This window comes from Saccharomyces paradoxus, chromosome X (assembly GCF_002079055.1).
Source record: "Saccharomyces paradoxus chromosome X, complete sequence".
Taxonomy (NCBI): Eukaryota; Fungi; Ascomycota; class Saccharomycetes; order Saccharomycetales; family Saccharomycetaceae; genus Saccharomyces; species Saccharomyces paradoxus.
The window spans coordinates 15,930-39,364 of NC_047496.1; the positions used below are offsets into that span (position 1 = coordinate 15,930).

Below are 23,435 nucleotides of genomic sequence, written 5' to 3' on the forward strand. Positions count from 1 at the left end.
TTGAGAAATTTTCGGGGAAATAAGTACCGTGCCAATCTTTCAACGCGAACTAACATGGGAGAAACTTCAAACTGAAATTATGGCCACCTGCATGCATACATATGAAAGGTCATCAAATAGCCTCGAACAAAAAAAGGAACATTTTCGGTGGAGTTAAAAAGTGATGATCCTATACGCACCAATTTTCCCAGGTATTTAAAATAACCTGATATTAACAAAAGTTCAAGTGACAGCTTCTCCATCAAACAAGATAAATTACCAACCACAATGGTCGCATCTAAAAACACTGCATTGTCGCAAGGAACTTGGTTCAATAAGCCAAAATCTGTTTTTCAAGAGGCAGGAAAAGTCATTCTGGAAACAGATGAAAAAACTGATTTCTGGCGTGAAACCTTTTACGGATTTACCCGTGACAGTGGTCATTTTTTGGGAGTACAGACAGATAGTGCTTTTACTGCACAAGTCCGTATTCAGGGAAGCTACGAGAGTCTTTATGATCAGGCTGGTATCATGGTTCGTATAGATGATGGACATTGGCTCAAAGCTGGCATAGAAATTTCTGATGGGCACGCAATGCTAAGCAGTGTTTTGACAAATGGAAGATCAGATTGGTCAACAGCTATCTACGACAAAAATCCCAAGGACTTTTGGCTTCGTGTTACCGTTGAGAAGGGGGTGTTGAGGCTCCAAGTTTCTTCGGATAAAAAGACATGGCCATTAGTACGTTTGGCTCCATTCCCAGTTTCAGATCATTATTTCGTTGGTCCAATGGCATGCACACCTGAACGTGGCGGACTAAACGTCACCTTTTCAGAGTGGAGCCTTACTTCTCCTTTGGGAAAGGCTTTACATGATCTGAGCTAGTCAACTAATGGATAAGATTTTGTATAAACCTTTTTTTTTTTTACCAGCGATTTTTATATTGATTGTCAGTAAATAGCGAGAGTTTGTGTCAAGATCAAAGGCAGGAACTCTACTTAAATTCTATTGTCTTTTCATACCATTAGTCTAAGAGTTCTTGTTTTCAATGTCTTTCCGTAAGCATCTTTTCAGCTAGGATGCCCGAGTGCTCGATTATGAGCTTATAATATAAAACAGCAATCTTGCTATGATTTTCAGAAATTTGGAAAGGACAAAATCATACTACGCACTTCAAAGATCGCTTTGTGTGCTTAGAAGCCCTAAACATCCAGGTGTATAGATGTCAGCGATTACTTCTTCAGATTTGTAAAATAGGCCTCATCGATGAATAGCCTCACGCCCTTTTCACTGAGAAGCAGTTTGGATCTAATAATACTTCACTGTCTTGCGCGAAAGGTGCAGGGGCAGCTGTATTGACTTATAGCGCCCACTAATGCATCCAATAATTCTAGCGCTTTTGTTGGTATTACAGGACCGTGAACCTCATAAGGGTTGCTTGACATGAAGAATGCATCCTTTAGCATGTCCCTAGCGATTTCAGCCGATATGTGGGCAATGGCGGTATCCGAAACAAAAGTGGTTCGTCTATCCCTTACTCGGTACACAAATTTCCAAGCTAGTGCTCTAATTCAATGCCACAAAAATGAAATGCCTACGTATCCATAGAAGCATGGCTCTATTTCCAGTGCTGTTGTATGAAGTTCTCTCCCTATCCTTTTGAGATAGTCCTCGGTATAAGAAACCCCAATTGAGTCAGTAGCTACCGCATTAAGCATTTTTCCGGTAAGTAAATACCCGAACCATCTCTTGAAATCTTTCCAGAGAAAGTCGAGGATCAACGGTGGCCTCCCGCCGTGATGGCGATATTTTGACATCTAGACGTATTGTACAATGAAAATACACGACATAGCATCTCTATGTCATTGGAAGCAAATAAAGCAACTTTGTTTTGAGCTGCAGCCCGTTAAAGGAAAGAGACTTGAAAGTGTCCTCACTAAGCAATCCCGCTACCGTGATAAGACTGATAGCTTCACAATAAAGTCGGTAGGAAGTTCCTGTATTAGACGTCTGCATAAAGCAGCGCAGCAAACAGTAATACGTCGTGATGCCCAGTACATTGCTGTTATCGAAGACTTCAAACTCCTGGCGCGATGAGATACACTGGATAATATTTCCCACTATAAGTAACTCCCCTCTTCAAATTCTACTTCTGTTTGTGAATCGCCAAGAGTCGCTGTCGAAAGAGATGCGAAAAAGCAGTACGTGCGATAGTCGCTATAATTATCGCCCAAAAGTTTTTGGAGGTCGTCGTAGCAGAGCAAGGGCCAGATCCCGTATAGATTGTCGTTATATAGTCACATGCATTAGTCAATCAGCTTCTTGGGTACCTTCTTAAGTGTCGCTGTGGGAGCCATGATATTGTTATCCTTCATATTCACCTGTATTTCTACCATTCTCTCCAGGCTTCTTGCGCTAATGGGCCTAGGACCTCTCTTTCTCAATCGCATAATATATGTGGATTTCAAATGTGCTCGATGCAATGAGAACAGGGCTCTTTACGATCATATTTCACCTAGCAGATGCGGCAACGGCATCAACCCCGTTTCATTGAAGCCATACTCTAGATCAGAGACACCTGTCGCTTATCTCTTCTTTCGCTCCAGATTATGTGACATATTGTATGGCCTAACCGCGTTTTCGGACGGCACTTGAATCCGTCACTTTAGAGATATTATCTCCTATCGACATATACATACAAATATATACATGTATACAAGCAATGCATCTTTCTTCCAGCTTAAGATTTAGACGAAAGTCATAAAACGTACAGCTCATTACGCACAATTCTTCTTCACAAATTACTCATGGCTTTTTCTAAAGATTGGTCTTTTCATAACTGTACGCCTGGTTTAAGTGCGGCTATAGTATTTATTGTTGTATTCATACTTGTCACAGCAACATTTTCCTACCAGGTATGGTATATTCCAAATTGGCTACTCAATTGTCCAAAAATCTGTTTGTGCCTGAAAAAGAACTGAACGAACCTACTAAAAAGAGAGAGAGAGAGACACAAATCTACAGTATCAAGTGGGCCTCTAACGCTCATATTCCATTATTCATTGAATGCGCTCTAGAAATCGTGGGCTTTATCTGCAGGGCTAAGATTGCGACAAATATTAACCAGTTGGCGCATTCTTATTATATAAAACATGTATGTGCTGGTGGTACCTATTCTTTGCAGCCACGATTTATATAATTTTCGGGAGAGTCTTATTTCTGTCGGATTGCCAGTCGCTAATGCCTATATCACCTGGCTATCGTACAACATTTTTTGTCACGGTTTATGATTATTAATGAGGTAATATTTTTTAGCATTATTTGCATTCTATTCTTGAATCGATTTGGTTCGAACAAACTCCAAACTCAAATTTTGGTATTGGTTTCTTACTGCAAGTGGTAGGTGGTGGGTTGATGGCTTCTTCTGGTGAAAGAAACACATATTCCTATATCGTGATTATTAGTCTATTCGTTCAAGTCTTTTCATCTGATAGCAACATCATGAGTCATTAGTGGTTTCTGTATATTATTGATGCGCTACTAATGTTTTCGTGATTGTTCCATTCCGTATTGTCTCAAATTTTGGACACATTTTTGACGTTATGATTGAATGCTGAGGCTTCAAGGAGACGCCGCAGGAGGTTAATTCTCTAAAGCAGAACTTGCATCTTTTTCTTTATGAATATAGGCATGTGGTGATTGTGTGTTCGCTTGTTTTATTTCTTTTCCTATTCCTCCCTTCAGGATGCATGGAGCAAGTCATTAACTAGCATCTGTAGATTGATTTGCGCCCGCGCAAGTGTGTATTAATGGACTTTCTATGAATAGTACTATGTTTTGAATGCCGATTATATAGCTTTACTCTGTTTGATCAAAATTTAAGATGTTTACTCACAAGAATGTGAAATTTCTGACCACGAGGGAGTAGTGTACATGTCCGCACTTCTATCTAAAAAAATCCAATAGCTGTCCAATGAATACTATGAGTGTGGCATACCATATTATTCTTCTTTCGGTTTATATGTGTCTGCACACCTACACGCTGCACCATTGTCTTTACTGCAGGTCAAATGATAGTAAATAACGTACGCGACGAGTAATGATTCTAGTGTCAACCTCACCGTTTGCGCGCAGTTAGTGAATATTGTCGCGAAAGTGAACTTTTCTCTTGCCAAGCGCTGATATCTACAGAAAAAAGCAGGAGAAAAGGATTATCTATATCTGGAATTTTTTGCCGCATTTGCCGCTGCCTTCATTGACTGGGCATTTCTTCAGGGTACAAGTGTCATCTTGCCATGCAAGATGGTTTCCTCAAGGTATGCACATATAGGAGCACACATGACGAGACTACAAGAAGAAATAAGATTTTGACCAAGAAGCTTCTAGAGGCTAAGAGGAATCCGGATTCTTGGATGTCGTAAATGGCGTAGCCGCTCTTGAATAAGCCCCACGATGTTATGTTCTTGTTAAATATTGTGTAAAATCAATTGATAGCTTCAATGGATTTTTATAGGTCATAATGCGTACAAATTATTCAAAAAAAGAACGAATATATATATTCTATAAGGTAAGAGAACGCTTAAAAGCATAGATTATTCGAAATTTTTTTTTTTTGGTAAAGGTTCCTGCCTAGAATGTGTTAGCTTCATCTAGCTCCTGCTGCTTTGCGCTTGAGGACTGATCAACAACGTCAACTTGCGGATCATTTTGAGACTCTCCCTTCCGGAAAGGATCAACTACAGTAGACGCAAATTTTCTAGCAGGAACACCTTGATTGAAAAGTTCATTAATTTCACTAAAGGTTCTACCAGTTGTTTCAGGCAAATCAATGATGACCCAAGCCAAAGTGACTGCGGTGAAACCGCCCCAATATAGACCGGTTTTGGCGCCCCAGTTCCAGTCGCTCACATTAAGCATATATGGCGTTAGAATGGCATTGATGACGGCCATCAAATTGTAGCAAATACGGGCCAGCACAATAGTCTTGGTCCTTAATTCTGCGGATGGGATCTCTGCAACGATACAGTAAACTACAGCCCCGATACCGGCGTTGTAGAAGAACGATAAAGCCAACAGTAAACCACCGGCACCGTTACTAGCATTGCTTCCAGAAGCAAACCCCATTCCACCAATGATAAATAGACAAACCATTTGAAATGCAAGACCATAAGTCAGTATAGTCCATCTCCCAACACGGCCAGATATTACCCAGGAACAAAGGGTGCCTGCTAAACCTAGACAGTACTGAATAAGCGAAAAAGTGAACGCCTTGTCAGTGGCCATGCCTGCCCTTTCAAAGAAATATGTCGAGTAACCAAGTAAAACGGCACCGCTGCTATTCTGAGCAACCCAAGTCAAACACGCAAGTCTTGTTCTTCTTCCATCAACGCCCTTGAAACAATTGAAGAACGACCCTGATTTCGATGCCAGAAGTCTTTCCTTCTCAATCGTCATCTCAATTTGCTTTAAAGTAATATCCACTTGAATCTCCTTCTCAGCAGCAGTGCCACTCAGAATCCTATTCAAGGACTTTTTGGCCTCCGCAATCTTATTCTTTCTCACCAGCCACCAAGGCGACTCAGGAGCAAAGAAAATACCAACAATCAAAGGTGCAGGCCAAATCCATTGTAAGGCGAATGGCAATTTGTAACCTAGGTCAGAATCTCCCAAGTTCTCCTGAGAGTTTTTCATAATACCAGAGGCGAAAATTTGGCCAAACAACCAACAGATATTGGAGTAACTGGTCATGTAATATCTCAACGCTAGGGGACAAACTTCCGAAGCGTAAGTAACAGCCAGACTCTGGAAGCAGCCCCATGGCATAGCCGACAGAATTTGCCCTACAGCGATCATGGCCAAACTTTTACAGTAGTAAAGGATGAAAATATAAGCAGTCAACAAACCAAGCGCCGTAATCATTGTATAACGGTTGCCCATGAATTCGACCATGTAAGTGGTAATCTGTAAACCAATCATTTCACCACAAAGAACACACATGTTCAAACCAATTTGCCATTGCGAGGTAATTTCGTAGGAGCCTTCCGCATTCATAGTACCGAACTTCCTCTGGAAAACTGGCAATGCATAAAGTGCACTCAAAAGCGCAGTATCATAACCCTCCATAACCAGCGTAGTGGACACTAAAATAGACCATAAGGCAGCCTTTGGATATTTTCGCAAAGCTTGCCTCAAAGTCATGCTTTTCTCCTCATTGTTAGCTTCGTTCGCATCATCAGCAGCGTCTGCAACTCTGATTTCACTTTCGCTGTCCCCTTCAGAATCGCCTAGCTGTCCACCATTAGTGGTGAACTCCAAGTGGTCCAACTCAAATGCGCCGTCTTTCTTCTCTTCTTCTAAATCCTCCGCGTCTAAAATCTTTGCTCGCATGACTGTACCGCTTGAAGAGTCCGGAATATTTGCGATCTCATCCTCTGGCACATTTCTTTTCCTGCTTACCAGCGAGATGATATTTTTCATACTGTAATATTTTTCTTAATTGTTTGATGGTTATCTATGCACTCTTACAGAGAAAGAAACGGTAAAAAGATGTAGAGTTTCTCGATAAGTGTTGATTTCCAACTGCTTTTATACAAAGAACACGTTCCTTTTGATGAGTACTAGAAACTTGTAACCTTTTGAAGTGAGGTCGATATGTCTCCAAATGTCCCGATATCGGTGCGACGTGCTTAGATGTGGCTATTGCAGTCTCCCCCTTAAAGGCCCTCCCCTCGAATAAGACCATGCGTGGAAAACAAATATTTTTGATAGCAAGAAGGAGGGAAGAACTAAAGAGGCTTTGACCGCAATAAAGGACAATACAAATTCAAAGAATCAGAATAGCGGCGCTTGCGACTGTTTGCGACTGTTTGTGGGGAAAGCGGGGCAACGAAGACACTAGGACACAATGGGTGCCGATCCACGGGGTAGACTAAAACCACAGCACCTGGAACTTTTTTCGGTGAAACAGGTTTGCTTGCCGGTAAGCGACTACAGTATAGTGATTTACCCATTTCTTCGGCTGTCATCCAGTAAGCAGTTGGTTGTGGTACCTGAATACAGGCATAACTACGCGACGCTCTGTGGAAGTGGCGTACCGCCGCACAATTTATGCTCGAGAAAGGAAAAAGAACGGGGAAATAAACTTTTCTTTTTTCTTCCGCATGGAGCATTTCTCGGGAAAATACAATAAAAAAGCGGAGGTTATGCATGCATATGTTGCAACTTCGTGTCCCAGTTCTTTGAGCTTTGATGACAATAAAGATCTTGACCCAAGTCTACTGATGCGTAGTTTTCCTCCTCTAAATGACTGATGACAGACTGAGTTATCGTAGCAAAAACTTGAAACCGGTAGCCCGTCGACCCTGAAGCGTCGGCCCTGAACGCTTGACATGGTGTAGAAAGAGGCCACGGCCAGTAAGTCCATCTCGTCAAGCTCGAAGACACCAGCGGTGACGTTTGGAGTGGTTGGGCTAGAATTACGTCTAAGCTTGGCTATCTCGTTTGAATCTTTACAAGAGCATACGGGCAGCAATATGATGAGCTATGTGGATGTTGGGCTCGTTATGGTGCGGATGAGGATTTTTTTTCTGTATGATTGAGATGGCCAGCGTCGTTGCTAATTTGACTGTTAGCCACTGTACTACAGAGGTTGAGTGGTCCAAGAAGAGTGGGCCTTCGAATCCAAGGTGCGACAAGCCTATCTCAGAGACTGCCTTTGGACTTTGATCGAAAGAGTTACTTAAACTCCCCGAGCAGTTGCAGATCGTTTTTTCTGTGGTTCATTCTTCGAGGTATGATGAAAAAAGTAATCCAATTTCTTCAAACAACTGGGGATCATTTCAAGTAGTGTAGCTTCAAGAAATGTTGAGAAAAGGGAGGGTTTTTGCGTCTGGCCAACATGATTTCAAGTGGGGAAACGGAGAGAGCTGTGCGTCTATTTACGAACACATCGCAACATTTATGGGTACTTAATAGGCATATGTGCCAAGTGTTTCGAAGTTGAAGGCTTACCAGATGCTTCTACTACTGATTCAACCGTTCCTTCAACGATTGGGACCACTAGTTTCATGAATAGGCCACGCACTCACGAATGATATAGAAAAATGCGTCAACACGTGCTTTCCCAAATTCTACAGGACGAAAAATCACTATTGTTGTGGGGCTGTGTTGGCGAGATCGGGTTGGAGAAATGGTGTTGGTGATGATATCAGTGCCAAGGAGGAAGGTCTCGCATGAAGTGTAACTCCACGCACATCTCAGTAGCCGGAAGGCTTGGCCTTAAACTTGAACAGAATCCATCCCATTTTGAAAGGCTTTTAGTTTGTTAAAAGGACTAAATTCGGTCTGTGAAAAATACGACCAATCTCGGGGCAGCTTCGATCTTTAAAAGAGCATGTAGTGTCTTCCGCAATACTGTTGACCCTTGATAGTTTTCTTCCCGTGCTGCCCTCGTAGAACGCCAATGTCAAAGGTTGAGTGGCTTTTGCTTCTAATCCGTCAGTGCCAATCGGATGAAGCGCGTGTAATGAACCAGTGCTTCTGCAGTCATCGAACGGGCCTACCGCAATGTCTCAGAAAAGATGCGAAATATTTTGAGACATTGGCCTTGGATTCCAAATACCTTGGGATATGGATGTTCAGGAGAAATATGCGGGTTGCTTGAGGGACCCAAGGCCTTAGAACGATATGTACCGGAGCGAAATCAATGCGGAAGCTGCCATCTTTCCCGTTAGAAAGGCTTGCAAGTTGCAGAGGGCAATTACTGTGTAGGCACATAACTTTACGTGACGTAAAGCTTTCTCTTTCCATGATCTTACCTCTTCTTTTTCTTTGTCCCGGAGTGATTAGTGTTCTTCTATCGTTTTACATTAGTTTTTTTATGTTACCCAAGAGAATCTACATCTTCGCCCAATAAAACCATAGTCTCATATATACATACGAACAGAGAGCGTGCGCCTTTACACAATAGCAGTTGCACTCGAACAAAGGTTTAAAGTAAGCAACAGGTAATTTGCGGTACGTACGCTTGACCCCTAGCGTCGTTCATGTTCTAGATGCTACATTACACAGAATCTACGTATTCACGCCAACTCTGAGACATCTATTTCAGGTAAAGCGCCGGAATTTGTAGCAAAGATACGCATGTATTCACTTAGAATATTGGAATGAATTAAGTGTTAATAGGTGTTTGGCTTCTCTCTTCAGGCTTTTCCCGTACAAAGGCTTCATCTTTTTGACATAGCGCATTTCTGCACGGTCCAAGTCCATTCTGTCAGCTCAAACAGTTGGAAGTACCCTGCGAAAAAATAATTCGAAATCTTGAGTCATCTTTTAAGCTATAATAGAGACGTATAATAGTTAGATTTATAATGATGGAATGTACATAAGGAAGCACTTGTTTTTTTCCTACTCCATACCTTTGTATTTCTTCTAGGAAGAGACTCATTGGCTAGTAGATACACTATAACTTACTTAAAAATAGTGAAAGAAAAGTTTTTAATAATTTCTCAATAGAGAAAAGAGTAAGAAAAAGACATATAAACATACTAACCATAAGTGTGAACTTCTTTATTGTGGAAACCAACAAAAAAATTTCAAGGCGCTCGTTATTTCATGGAATAAAGTCTTCCTTCCCATGGCTGTAAGGTACGCGACTTACCATTTGAGTCTGCATAGTTACCGAAAAACATAGTGTAAGAGGCCTTTTCATCAGGCACTGGGAAGTCTGTGTTGTCGCTACTGAAGTTGAAAACGGCAAACATTTTTTTACTATCCGCGTCTTTGGTGAACATGAACAATTTGTCATTATCTAAATTAAAGAACTGGAAGTTGTGTCCGTACACAAGAATATCTTTGTGTTCTTTTCTAACCTGCAAGGCTTTTTTCCAGAAATAGAAAACAGAATCTTTGTCTTTCAACTCAGCTTCTGCATTAATCCCGTCCCTAAACGATTCATTTATGTCTAGCCAAGGTTTAGCGTTCTTCGAAAAACCTGCACAAGGTTCTTCGCCGGTCCATGGGAAAGGTGTTCTTCCATGATCCCTGGAAATCAAAGCTAATGCTTCAAAGAACTTTCTCATTTTTTCTGAGTCCTCACCGTAGTCACGTTTGATGGCAGCGTAAGTGCCAGTACCTTCGACACATTTGATTTGCTCAATCTTTCTATTTTTGAAGTTAGGCATGCCCAGTTCCTGACCTTGATAAATAAACACAGTACCAGTCAATGAGATAATAAGCGTGGCCAACATTTTCGACGAAATCTCACGCCATTTAGGAGAATCACAACCAAAACGCGAAACACTACGAGGTTGATCGTGGTTTTCTAAGTAGATGGTGGACCAGCAATCAGTATTTTCGATAAACAGAAAACTTTCTGCAAGGGCCAGCTTAAAGTCTTTCAAGGTAAAGGGAATAAGCTCATACTTAAATTCTGGGCTTTCACCTACTGAGGTGTGCTTGAAGTTGAACATCATGTTAAGTTCTCCCTCCTTGGCACTAGTATAGTCCTTGAAGTCATTTTCGTTCCCGACACCAACTTCTCCGACAGTCATAATTTCTTTGCCCTCTGGGACTTGAGAAATCATGTATTGGCGCATTTCTTTATGGTACTCGTGAATACGTGGTCCATTTATGAAAAAAGCCGTCCCATCCTGGTAAGGAACGGTTGGATCAGTAATAGGAGCATCTGGCAAGCCCCCAACTTTGGAGTACATGCTACCCACATCAATTCTGAACCCATCAACATTGTGGCGTAACCAGTAGCCTACTGAGGAGTCATAAATGGCCTTACGGCACTCTTCATTTTCCCAGTTGAAATCAGGTTGGCCAGGAGCAAAAACGTGCATGAAGAACTCACCTGTTTTCTCATCATATCTCCAAGCTGATCCACCAAAGAAAGACCTCCAATTGTTTGGGGGAATTGGATTACGTTTTTCATCGTAACCCTTAGGAGGTCTCCAAAAGAACCAGTCACGCTTTGGGTTGGTTTTAGAAGATCTACTTTCTTTGAACCATTCATGCTCTTCGGAACAATGGTTAATGACCAAGTCAACAATCACCTTGATACCTCTTTTATGAGATTCTTCGATCAACTGAAAACAATCCTCGTTTGTTCCGTAACGAGGCCAAACCTTCTCATAGTTCGCAATATCATATCCCATATCTTCCTGAGGGGATTCGTAGAACGGACACACCCATATAGCGTCGACACCTAACTCCTTAATGTAGTCAAGTTTGGAAGTAATCCCGGCCAGGTCACCCCAACCGTCATTGTCGGAGTCTTTGAAACTAGCGGGGTAAATTTGATAGACGGTGGCTTCTTTCCACCATTTTGGATTATGGATTATTGTCATGTTTTCTTGTTTGTATCAAGTGCTCTGTTTAGTTTTTTTTCGAGAGACAATAATGTTTTGCTGATGAAAAGGTGTGGATTAGTGTCTTATATATAATTCGCTGGAAGTCCCTGCGAAGTATCTCCTACAGTGGTGGCAGTGGAATCCCACTGTTCACTTAGCACAGATTGTTTTTCTCGGAGAATTAGCTTTGGGCACCATGACGATAATCGTGCACAAGGTTGTGAATAATTCAATTTTCCAGGTTTCTCCGAAGATTCTCCGCGAGAAAACAAATGTCCCGAAGCTTGTTTCCCCGTTTTTTTTTCCGGCTAGGCGTTTTCTCTTTCTTGTAAGCGCTATTGTATCACCTCCACAGAGGGACAGCTCCAGAACCTTGCGGAGAAAAGGAGAAAACCCACAGAAAATGACCTACAGCATTCGGCTGCGGCTGTTTGTGGGGCTACTTGCTTAAAAAGCTGGAGAAATTAGTGGATCCGTCCATTACCCGACCTGAAAGGTGGCAGGAATTTTCCCGAAAATAATTCCATCTCGAGACTGTTAGTGAGCTCTAGGAACTTTCCTCTATACTTTGCATGCAGTGACGTATAATATTTGCTGTAAAAAAAAAAAGTAGAATAGTATGGTGGTGGCCTTGTGACTAACATCATTAACAGCTGGGATGGAGACTCTTGAAAAGATATATTTAAGCCACTGCTTTTGTTTTTCATTGTTAATTTAGATTGTTTATCTTGTTTCATTTGTACTTAGCTTAAAAAAAATCAAGGATAAAAAATGACTAGCTTACCGAGGGAGAATATTGCCGAAGAGGTATTTGGTAGTCATCAAACATCAGCGGAAGATTCCTTCCGCCTATCAAAACACACCGTGGAGGAAAACAAGGCATTTTCTGATACCAATGGGGAAGAAGCAGAGGAGGTTATCATCCCAGAGAAGCCTGCTTCAGCCTATGTCACTGTCTCTATTATGTGTTTGTGTATGGCATTTGGTGGATTTATGTCTGGTTGGGATACTGGTACGATTTCTGGGTTTGTCAATCAGACTGATTTCTTAAGAAGATTTGGTAATTATAGTCATTCCAAAAATACTTACTACTTGTCTAACGTGAGAACCGGGTTGATTGTGTCCATCTTTAATGTGGGAAGCGCCATCGGCTGTCTTTTCCTGTCTAAACTGGGTGATATTTACGGCCGTTGCATGGGTTTGATTATAGTTATTGTCGTTTATATGGTTGGTATTGTTATTCAGATTGCCTCTGTGGATAAATGGTACCAATACTTTATTGGGAGAATTATCGCTGGTATTGGTGCTGGTTCTATCAGTGTCCTTGCTCCAATGCTTATTTCAGAAACCGCTCCAAAGCATATTAGAGGTACTTTGCTTGCTTGTTGGCAATTGATGGTGACATTTGCCATTTTCTTGGGTTATTGTACTAATTATGGTACTAAGACTTACTCGAATTCTGTTCAATGGCGTGTTCCTCTTGGCCTATGTTTTGCATGGGCCATTATCATGATTGGAGGTATGATGTTTGTCCCGGAATCACCTCGGTTTCTGGTACAAGTCAAGAAGCCTGAACAAGCTAGAGCTTCCTTTGCCAAGTCAAACAAACTTATTGTTGACGATCCTGCTGTGATTGCCGAGATCGATCTTCTTATTGCTGGAGTTGAGGCCGAAGAAGCAATGGGAACGGCTTCTTGGAAGGAATTATTTTCGACGAAGACCAAAGTCTTTCAACGTTTATCAATGACAGTCATGATTAACTCTTTGCAACAACTTACTGGTGACAACTATTTCTTCTATTATGGTACTACCATCTTTAAATCTGTTGGTATGACAGACTCTTTTGAGACTTCTATTGTCTTGGGTATTGTGAATTTTGCTTCATGCTTCTTTTCACTTTATTCTGTTGATAAGTTAGGACGTCGTAAATGTCTTTTGCTTGGTGCTGCTACTATGACGGCGTGTATGGTTATTTATGCTTCCGTTGGTGTTACAAGATTATATCCCAATGGTAAGGATCAGCCATCATCCAAAGGTGCTGGTAACTGTATGATTGTCTTCACTTGTTTCTACATTTTCTGCTTTTCCTGCACTTGGGGTCCGGTTTGTTATGTGATTATCTCTGAAACATTTCCATTAAGAGTGAGATCCAAGTGTATGTCTGTTGCAACGGCGGCCAACCTGCTATGGGGTTTCTTGATTGGGTTTTTTACGCCTTTCATTACTTCAGCAATTAATTTCTACTATGGTTATGTTTTCATGGGCTGCTTAGCATTTTCGTATTTTTATGTTTTCTTCTTTGTTCCAGAAACGAAGGGACTTTCTTTGGAAGAAGTTGACGAGATGTGGATGGACGGAGTTTTACCTTGGAAATCTACATCCTGGATCCCAGCTTCTAGAAGAAATGCCGATTACGATAACGAGAAATTACAACATGACGAGAAACCTTTGTATAAGAGAATGTTCTAGGTTGGCGAAAAAAATTCACGTAGAAAAACTGTAAAATTCACAGGTAAATAACATCCACCGCAGCCCATAGATCTCATACTGGAGACCGAAAACTTGATACATTAATAATATTAAATATTTGAAGCGTTGTTATGAATTCATCAATTCCCTTAAATGATATAATATAATTTTTTAGTTGTTTTTTTTTCCTTTCATTTCCTTGTAGAAACGGTAATTTGCAACATTACAAGGTATCATGTTATAATACATCTAAAATGCAATCCTACCCTCCGCATCTTCCGAAAGGAGTTGAACAATTCTAGATAATAATAATCATGCACCAATGAGAATCAGGTCTCCCATCGGTGGAAGTTATTCTGTTGAAAGAATAAAAAAAGATAAAAGGTCAGAGCTATTTGGGTCTAGCTCAGTTCAATCCAAAGCAAGCATCTTCTGTCTTACTCCAGAATACTACATATAAACGCCTCTTTTGATAGGAGAACCGAAAAGCTCATATAATTGTGCATTTTATTTCTGACCTCCATTCAATTTTAATATCAAATAGAAATGTCATAACCTGATTTATGTCGTGCTTATCTGCAAGCTCTGAATGAAGGAAAATCAGAAAATTTTCTATCTCTGTTCGCATCTGGTGCTGTTGTTTCATCTTTATTATATGGAATTAAGGCGTTAGAAGATTTCTATACAGAACTCTTTAGTGATAGGAATTAGTCTACCATGACGTTATTGAACGTATTTTCATCGAATGCAAAAACTGTTGCATTACTTTTCCACTATAAGTGGAGATTGAAAAACGAAAAGATTGCAAATTTCGAGTGTGTTTATGTCATTAAATTGGATTCTGAAGCGAATAAATTTGAGAAAAATAACTATAATTTATGATACCCATCCATTGTGGGGACCCTTCGACAACGTTAAAATGTCACGAGGGCCCATGACTTATCTTATTGAAAAACACGATAAGGAAATAGTACAAATTTACTCTTATTATAAACTATTCATGTAATTTCGGTTATGAGGATATGTTCATATATAATACAATAATATCATCCACAAAGTGCTTTCTTAATATTGTTACACTTGACAAAGGCCAGTTCAAATATTTCGGTCAATGCCATTCTTTTCTTGCCTCAGTGTCCACCAAGAACGAGGAGAAATTGAACAATGGCAGCTTTAATGATTGATGCTTATAGAGATTTTTTTTCCTTTCAAAAGGTTGAACAACGTATCGCTGCTGCTGCATATCACGTAACAGAACATAGTTCAATAATTAACTAGCTTGTATATGCAAAGATTAAACAGGAAACCCCTGATGCTCCTTGTATACTATTTTTGTCGCGATTAAAAGGTACGTTCGTTTAAGTATATAAATAGATACTAATATATGTGCATATATTGTCTTTACAAACGTCTTGGATATGCAAGTAAGCGATGGTTGACTTGATTTTTCAAGGGAATTTCATTGACGCGTAATGCATAAAGACGGCAAATCACCTCGAGGTGACGGCATTAGTATATTTATCGGCCCCCAACATAATAAAATCAGTTTAATTCGATATGATCAGATTTATCCATTATAAAAAAATGAAGTTTTCAACTAGCAGTAAGCTACAAATATTATTTATTCAAGGTATGTAAGGTGGTGCCGTTAAAGCAAATGAGACAATGTCAAAAGCTTGTAATCTCTCAAAACGACAGACAGCGAAACATATAAAAACCTCGTATTATAGCCCTTGTGAAGAGTGTTTTTATTCTCCTTCACTTCTCCCCTCCCCATTGTAAAGATGATCACAGACCTGTGAAGGCTTGGAAAGAATGCTTTTACTTCAAGCCTCAATTGAACAACGATCTATCCTACAAGCAATACCAAAGATGTTACGCTTACTTCTCTTCATCTTTGTACAATGTTCATCGTGACTGGAAGAAAGTTACCGGCTACGGTAAGAGATTGGCTATTTTGCCACCAGACTACGTCTCCAACTACACTAATGAATACTTGTCCTGGCTAGAACCAGAAGAAGTTTCTGATCCTTTGGAAGCTCAAAAGCCATGGCTATTCATCAAGAAAAATGTAGAAAGTAAGGCACTTTCAAGAGATTGGCTCTTCCAGATTAAACTTATTTCATCACCTGGAGAGCCTTTTCTCCTCATCATCTTGTTTTCTACGCGATATATACACATATATGCACACATACCGAGATTTCTTCATGAGCTTTTCAATAAGGTTTCTTTTCTCTTTTAGTTTTGTTGCTGACAAGGAATCAAAATGTTTAATGGATTTGTAAAAGTGTAGCTTATTTTTGTAAGAAATGGAGACTACTGATGTTTCTAAAGTCTTGAAGATTCTTTAAAGTCCGTTCACGTCATGAGTAATATTGTTGGCAGATTCCGGTTTCTTCAAAATTTAAACATAAAGGACTCATCGAAAACAACCTACATCTGGAACAAGAATAAACCATTGTCCATTGATCAGTACTCATGTTATTGGTATAGTATCAATTGTAATATAAGAAGACGCCTTATATGATAAGGGAAACAATCATCGAACCTAATGTCAACTTATAAAACAGAGGTAGAAATAGTGGTATTATTATCTAAAATTGCTCTTTCCCTTTGTGGATTCCTAGATCTTCAAAGGAAAACTTTTAGTATTAACTGTATACTAGATAATATTACTCTATTATATAACAGAATCCTGATAATTGTCAGCAATATTCAGCTATACTTCACCATTTTGTTATTGGTGATAATCGCAAAACCGATATCAATATAGTCAAACCTTTGAGCGTCTCCATAGTCTCTAGAATCGGACCAACGTCATTACTTATAAGTAAACGACTGGAAATTTTGAAAACATTAAAAATATTCGTTTATGCAGCTTAACATCATGGAGGAAAGAAGTGACAATACCATTACCACGAGATAAAAAATATTATCTTTCTACTAACTTGAGGCCTTTGTCATAGTTTGTACCTAAATTGGCTCTTCAGAAGTTTTGCTAGGTAGGTGCCTCTAAAATTTATTCCGGAAGAACTTCATTTCTAGTGTCACAGGGTCAATTGCTGGTATCTACTTCTGGTAGTAAAGAGCTACCTTATGCAATGCTATCAACGCATTGAGTTTTGAATTGAAGCCTTATGTCGTTAGGTTTGTTGCTTTTCAGCACGGCATGTAGTTGATCATTTTACAGAAGGGGAAGCAATTACCAGTTCTGAAAACTACCATATCGGAAGAATGTATTTTTGCATTGGTAAATGTTTTTCAGAACACTATCTGGAAATAATAAAAACTTTTTTAACAATGAAGGTAGTAAAAGTGTTTTTTGAGTGATATTGCAGTTCTGCTTTACCACTGGATTTTGCTACTTGTGTATAAGTTACGGTCCGAACAAAATATTATTAAAAATATTTGTTCTTAAAATGACATACACTGTGATGAAAAAGCACTGGTCAGTAACCTTGTCGCATCCAAAGCATCATGTTTTTAAAATGTTTGTTTACGGTGGTATACTGATGGCAGATCGCACAGTTACTCGAATTTTGGAGGTTGGGAGAATTAACCCATTAATTATTTTTGATGTTGAATTTGTATAATTCCTAAACTTGGGTATCCTTATATGGTGAAAGAAGGATTTGGTGCGCCTCCAATACGACGGTATGTTTCGGAGCGATTGTGTTCTATTGTAAGTATTTAAACCGGTGGCATCCGATTGTGCAGATATCCTTAATTATCAAGTTTTCGCACTCCATTAACCACAAGTAATAATCTTAAACTAGCCTAATATGTAGCAAAAACATACCGCTTCTCCCTGTTTTTCTTACTTTTCATCTTGTCACTTAACACCTTTTTTTTTGTAGTTACTTTACAGTGTATCTCAACTATCCTGATGTATTTCACTCACGTCTAGAAAGACATCAATTTTTTTTTTTGGTCTCAAAAGACGATCCTTTTCATCGAGTAAAAGAAAACTTTTAACGTCAAGCACTTTGTTCACTTCAATTCGCGCTAACACAATTTCCTATTAGTACTTCTTTGCAGTACGCCAACCAGCTATCCGAAAACAAAGGATATGTTTTACAAAGAATTTTACTCATACCTGGTAGTCTATATATGTTCTCTCCATTTTTTTTGGATTTTTCTTATTTTTATGTTATATAGTCTACAGGTGATCGTAGAGCCATTTTTTCACAATGTAAGACATATTTATCACCATGCCTGTAAAATCATTGGATACATTAATCATTGGGAGGATATCTGCTCTCGTGTGAGAATTGAGAACCTTTCTCAAAAAGGATTTTTTGACTTTTTTCAGCCTTTTTGTTGGCACCGGAACGAGAACGAAATGTCGTCGAGAATATCATGCCTGGTGTTCGTCAAAAATTGTAAACAACATGTCTTACGGCTAGTTTCATTCCGCATCAATTAATAGTCTTACGGCTAGTTTCATTCCGCATCAATTAATAGTCTTACTTAGAAAAATTACATGGCCTCCGTAAAGATTTTTTTTAAGTTCAAACGAGTCTGACAGTTTTCATATATTGTTGGCACCACCGACACAATCCGAACAGTAACGTCGTTTTACGCATAACGGATACCTTGCCTGACAATCTAGTTGTTGCTCCTTCATCGCTTAACAGCTACGGTTCTTAAAATCATGGCAATATCATATTGTTTTTTTTAGCTTGAAGATTAATCTGGGAGAATGTTTTAAGTAGATTACGTAGTTAAACAATTATATTTTGCGACGTCATACGGAACACGCCTTCCCCTGCATTATTTTTCCGCGTTATTCCGTGCACCCTTTTCTTAGCCGGTTCCTGCGACAAAGACCCTGTTTTTACTTGCTTATAATCTATGGTCTTGAAAAACTGCAGACTCCTCCCAATTGACAAAACTCTCTCCTCATCCTCATCCTCTACTGCCCCTCTTATTCATATAATCCAGTTTTTAGTTCCCTTGTTTTCGACACACTTTACTAATAATAGTGCCTTCACTGTCGGCCATGGTGCATTATTTCCACACTAAAAAATAATCCGACGATAACTCCTTCCTGTTTGATCAGCCTCTTATCGTTCGTAAACGACGTAACATGGCGGAAGACAAACAAACTTGTTGAACAGAAGAAGATCTGGCGGTAATTGATTCCCGATATGAGCGAATATAAAAGCTTCATCTTTCCTGACTTGTACTAAGTTTTCCTTGCCCAATTGAAGGGGACAACGAAACAATCTATCAAGCAAAGCAAAAATGGCGACTTATGACATCGATGTTAACGAAGGAATGAACAAGTCCCTAGCTGACTTGGTAGCACCATGGCGCCCAAAGCCACTTAAAAATTACTGCATAAGTAACACCAATTTGATAGACGTGGTAAGTGGTGCCACTCTCGCCGGAGCTTATATTTTCATAGAAAACGGTATGATTTCTAAGGTTGAATTTGGCTCTGAAAAACCAGTAACCGTTGATGAAGGCGCCTTTGAAATTATTGACGGTATTGGTAAATTTGTCACTCCAGGTTTGATTGACAGTCATGTCCACGTCGCGTCAGTTGCAGGAGAAGCCGATTTGAGCAAGTTGATGTTGATACCAAAGTCAGTCACATTGCTCAGAATAAGATATACCTTAGAAGCCACTTTGGCAAGAGGTTTCACAACGGTGAGAGACTGTGGAGGTGCAGAAGGCTTTTTGAAAGCAGAGATACGTCAGGGATCCCTGAAGGGCCCCAGATTAATTACTTGTGGGCATGCCATTTCACAAACTGGTGGCCATGGCGATCTGAGACCTGGTGCCTTACCTGCTAGTGCCTTTGACAGCTGTTCATGCCACTACGGTCAAGTTGGTGTTGTAGCGGATGGTGTTCCTGAATGTTATAAAGTGGCTAGAGAAGAATTTAGAAGGGGTGCAGACTTTATTAAGTTTATGGGTGGTGGAGGTGTAGCATCTCCAACTGACAAAATATCAAACAACCAGTTTTGTGACGATGAAATAAAAGCACTGGTGGATGTCGCAAACAGTTACCATACATACGTAACAGCACATGCCTACACTCCAGAAGCTATAGAAAAATGTATCAAATTAGGTGTTAAGGGTATCGAGCACGGAAATTTATTAGATGAACGCACTGCAGAGCTTATGGCAGAATCGGGTTGCTACTTGACACCAACCCTAGTGACCTACAAAGTGATGGGCTCCGATCAATTTAGCGCATTCTTGGGACCTGAAAATAGTAGGAAAAATACAGAGGTGCTTTACAAAGGAATTGATGCAATTAAAATTGCTCAGAGCAAAAAAGTTAAAATTTGTTTTGGATCAGATTTATTAGGTCCTTTATATGGTTACCAAACACAAGAATTTTGCATTAGAGGGAAAGTTCAAACAGCCCAAGAAATTTTACTTTCGGCCACTGTTACTCCTGCAGAGATGAACGGATTAGGCGATAAATTGGGACAGATTAAACCGGGATTCATTGCTGACCTATTGATGATGAAATCAAATCCTCTGGACGATATTACAGTTTTGGATGAACCCGAGAGTAACATACTTTTTGTAATGAAAGAAGGAAGGATATACTGATAGGGACATTGTTGTATTTAAATTTAACTTTATTTTTGTATTCATAAGCCTTTTTTTGTAATATAATAAGAGAATTTTTGATTTGTAGATCTTAATGTAAATATTACTGCCTTAAAACAAAATCTTGGCCGCATAAGATATGAGGTTTTGACTTTATATTCTTCCTCGTCTTATTAACCTTTTTGAACTTTTTACTTCGTTGAGCCTTTTTACTTCGTTGAGCAGTGTGAATCATTAATGGACTTATCTGATAGTGGAGGCAATGTTGACAGCGCCGTTATTATCACAGTCAACAGTAAAAGTAAATATCTAGGTAAAGTATTCCAAATTTTAGCAAATTTGAAAGGCTGACAAAAAGAAAAGAAAATATTTTCTTAATATTACAGAATATGAACTAAAGTTTGGTATTATGTGTGCAAATTTTTGAATTAACTAAATATAAACCACCTTGTAGGATTGTTATTATGTTTCATGACTACCACCATTTATCATAACCGAATGTCTCACCTTTCTTTAAGGTATAGAATTTTTTATAATCATTATCATACGTTCTTTTCCAAACGTTGTTTCCCCACCAGCTGAGTTTACCACCTGGATATTGTACACACAGAAATATGATAACGACAGAGATTGCCACGCCTGCTTCAACACCAGCCCCCATGACAAAATTATACTTATTGAACCAAGCTCTCCATCTTTTCCTTATAAAGTTTAGGCAGAATGACATTGCGAAAAATAATGAGTAGTTATAAGGTGTGCTTGGGGGGATATTACCTGGGCCTGTGAAAAATACGGGAGTGTGAATGTGCTTAGCGAATTTAAAGTTAGGGAATTTCCATTGAATGGCATAAACCACTAGTGGAAATAGCAAACCAATCAAGAAGAACCACATTAGCGGACTATAAATACGCCCTGATGAGAAAAGATACTTTGGCAAAGACCAGATGATAGAGGCGTTGAAAACTGTGCGACCATTTGCACAAGTGAACCCGTTTGGCTGATCAGTGGTACACAAGCCATCGATATTATGCATCATCCATTCCTGTACACCAACGTTAACCATACCAGATATGATAGTGGCATAAATTTGAATGGCAAAAATCAGACGGGGGGAAACTTTCATGTACATAGCCAATTTCAAATCTCTACTCAGATTTAAACCTTGTCTCATGACGATGAATCCGTATAGTTTGAATAACAAGTTTGCCATTGGTCTTAAAGGCAGCATATAACCACAAATCAATTCTGTGATAATATTCAAACCAACGTGTTGATTAGTCATTGCTTCCAATATACCTTGTGGAATGAAATTTACAAGGGAAATTAATATGGCAATAACAAATGCCCAGGCTGGGAACTTAGTATCGAAGCAGCATACTGCCACAAACCCTAAACCGATCATGACAATTTGCAAGAGCAAATACCACCAATCGGGACAGTCCTTGTAGTTTTTTGAGTAGATTCTCATGTGAATGTCGGTACCACCATTTTTACGGTCTTTAAACTTGGCGACAATATCTTTACCATGGTATAAGAAGCAGTGAACAAAAACAGCGATAACAGCGGCAAAATTCAAGGCATACGACAAAAGATAGGAAAATGGAACAAATACTGGTGAGTATTCTTTATATTTCTCGAGATTAATGGAGTAATCCTCGTTAAGAATCTTCGTTACGTTGTATTTGTTTTGAGCGTTGTCATAAGTGGAACCTGAAATGACAGGCATGTATTTGGCATACCAGGTGTTGGTGAAATAGAGGCATGGTAGGACTATGACAAAGAATATTAACACTGATGCATAGGTGTTGGCAGAGACGTAGAATGGTGTAGCGAATACGGAGCCGGACATGGCTTGGGAAACTTGCGTGTAGTCGAATGTGATTGGCAACGCACCGAGCCCACTTTGAGTACCGAAGATTGTGTTAGCAATGAAATTGTGTCTTGTCTTCGACCCCCATAAAACGACGTTGAAATAGGACAGGCCAGTGAAGAGGAATCCTGGTACCCAATACCAGACGAAGGATCCGATAAGAACAATCAAGAAAAACCTGTAACGGGGCATCGTCCAACCGTTTGCGACTGTCTTTTCAACTTTTCTTGAGTGCAGCGAATCAAACAATGACACTGAAATTAGAGTTTGAGGCCAGATGGAGCTTGCAGGGTTGACGACCCATCTTCTGGTCAGACCCGCAGCACCATAACCAATCATCTGTGATGTCCAAACCAACAAGAACTGATATCCGACGTTTAGCTTCATATTGTAGAAACTTCCTTGAGCGTTCAAAATGTACATAGCGTATGCAGTGGAAGAAGTGAGCGCCACGGCAATAGTAACGACGGCATGTTCCTTTTTGGTGAATGGTCCCGGGTTCAAATCAAAGAATGGTACTTTGGGACACTTCCAGTCGGGCAAGAGAGCCAGCACTCTACCTATTGGATAGCAAACAACCTGTGCGACAAGGAAATTGATCTCTAAAGATGGATATCTCAGGGAAAAGAACTGATTGACACCGGCGAATACTACCACAAATATCGTGGTTAAGAACCAAGTCCTCCAGTGGTTGAGGCGGATGGTGGGATCATCCTCAATGGAGACCGCAGACCTCACTTCGGGATATGGAGAATTAGGCAAGTATGTAGGGTCGCCCTTCCAAACGAGACCTTCCTCTTGGATAGAATGGCGGTCGAATTTTTGGCTTTCTGGATCACGGTCCTCTTCATCAGTAGTCGCAGTAAAATTGTTGATGTCCTCATCAATATTCTTGACGAAAACATCTTTCTTCTCTTCTTCCATATTGATCTGGATGGGGATGGTTGTTGGCGATGGCGAGGGCTCCGACTCTGCCGGGTCGCTCTCCCTATAAATCGTACTCATGAGCTCTGTAATGCTATATAATTGTTACGGTTGTTTTCTGCTACATGGTCAAAAACCTTTTACTACGAATACACAGTTTTTGACGACTGCCCATATATAGTTAAAACAATTCATCGAATTGCCCCAAATTTGGGAAAAAAATTGATAGGCACCCGATGAAGGCAGGAACTATCTTCGACAACGAT

The 23,435-nt window shown here is 39.8% G+C and overlaps 6 protein-coding genes across 6 annotated transcripts; 3 read left to right on the plus strand and 3 right to left on the minus strand.

Moving 5' to 3' along the window:
• Nucleotides 1–267: 267 nt before the first annotated feature.
• On the plus strand, nt 268–864 carry REE1 (Ree1p; the record flags this gene model as incomplete). Its single annotated transcript, XM_033911195.1, has 1 exon — nt 268–864. The coding sequence occupies one exon, from the start codon at nt 268–270 to the stop codon at nt 862–864; it is 597 nt and encodes a 198-aa protein (XP_033767086.1).
• Nucleotides 865–4,608: 3,744 nt separating this feature from the next.
• Nucleotides 4,609–6,456, minus strand: SPAR_J00070 (sugar porter family MFS transporter; the record flags this gene model as incomplete). Its single annotated transcript, XM_033911196.1, has 1 exon — nt 4,609–6,456. One exon carries the CDS (start codon nt 6,454–6,456, stop codon nt 4,609–4,611), a length of 1,848 nt encoding a protein of 615 aa, XP_033767087.1.
• A 3,128-nt stretch (nt 6,457–9,584) lies between these two features.
• On the minus strand, nt 9,585–11,330 carry IMA5 (oligo-1,6-glucosidase IMA5; the record flags this gene model as incomplete). The annotated part of the gene is made up of 1 exon (XM_033911197.1): nt 9,585–11,330. One exon carries the CDS (start codon nt 11,328–11,330, stop codon nt 9,585–9,587), a length of 1,746 nt encoding a protein of 581 aa, XP_033767088.1.
• A 774-nt stretch (nt 11,331–12,104) lies between these two features.
• HXT8 (hexose transporter HXT8) lies at nt 12,105–13,802 on the plus strand (the record flags this gene model as incomplete). Its single annotated transcript, XM_033911198.1, has 1 exon — nt 12,105–13,802. The coding sequence occupies one exon, from the start codon at nt 12,105–12,107 to the stop codon at nt 13,800–13,802; it is 1,698 nt and encodes a 565-aa protein (XP_033767089.1).
• A 5,247-nt stretch (nt 13,803–19,049) lies between these two features.
• Nucleotides 19,050–20,375, plus strand: SPAR_J00100 (uncharacterized protein; the record flags this gene model as incomplete). The annotated part of the gene is made up of 1 exon (XM_033911199.1): nt 19,050–20,375. One exon carries the CDS (start codon nt 19,050–19,052, stop codon nt 20,373–20,375), a length of 1,326 nt encoding a protein of 441 aa, XP_033767090.1.
• A 475-nt stretch (nt 20,376–20,850) lies between these two features.
• Nucleotides 20,851–23,250, minus strand: OPT1 (oligopeptide transporter OPT1; the record flags this gene model as incomplete). Its single annotated transcript, XM_033911200.1, has 1 exon — nt 20,851–23,250. One exon carries the CDS (start codon nt 23,248–23,250, stop codon nt 20,851–20,853), a length of 2,400 nt encoding a protein of 799 aa, XP_033767091.1.
• Between the last annotated feature and the right edge of the window lie 185 nt (nt 23,251–23,435).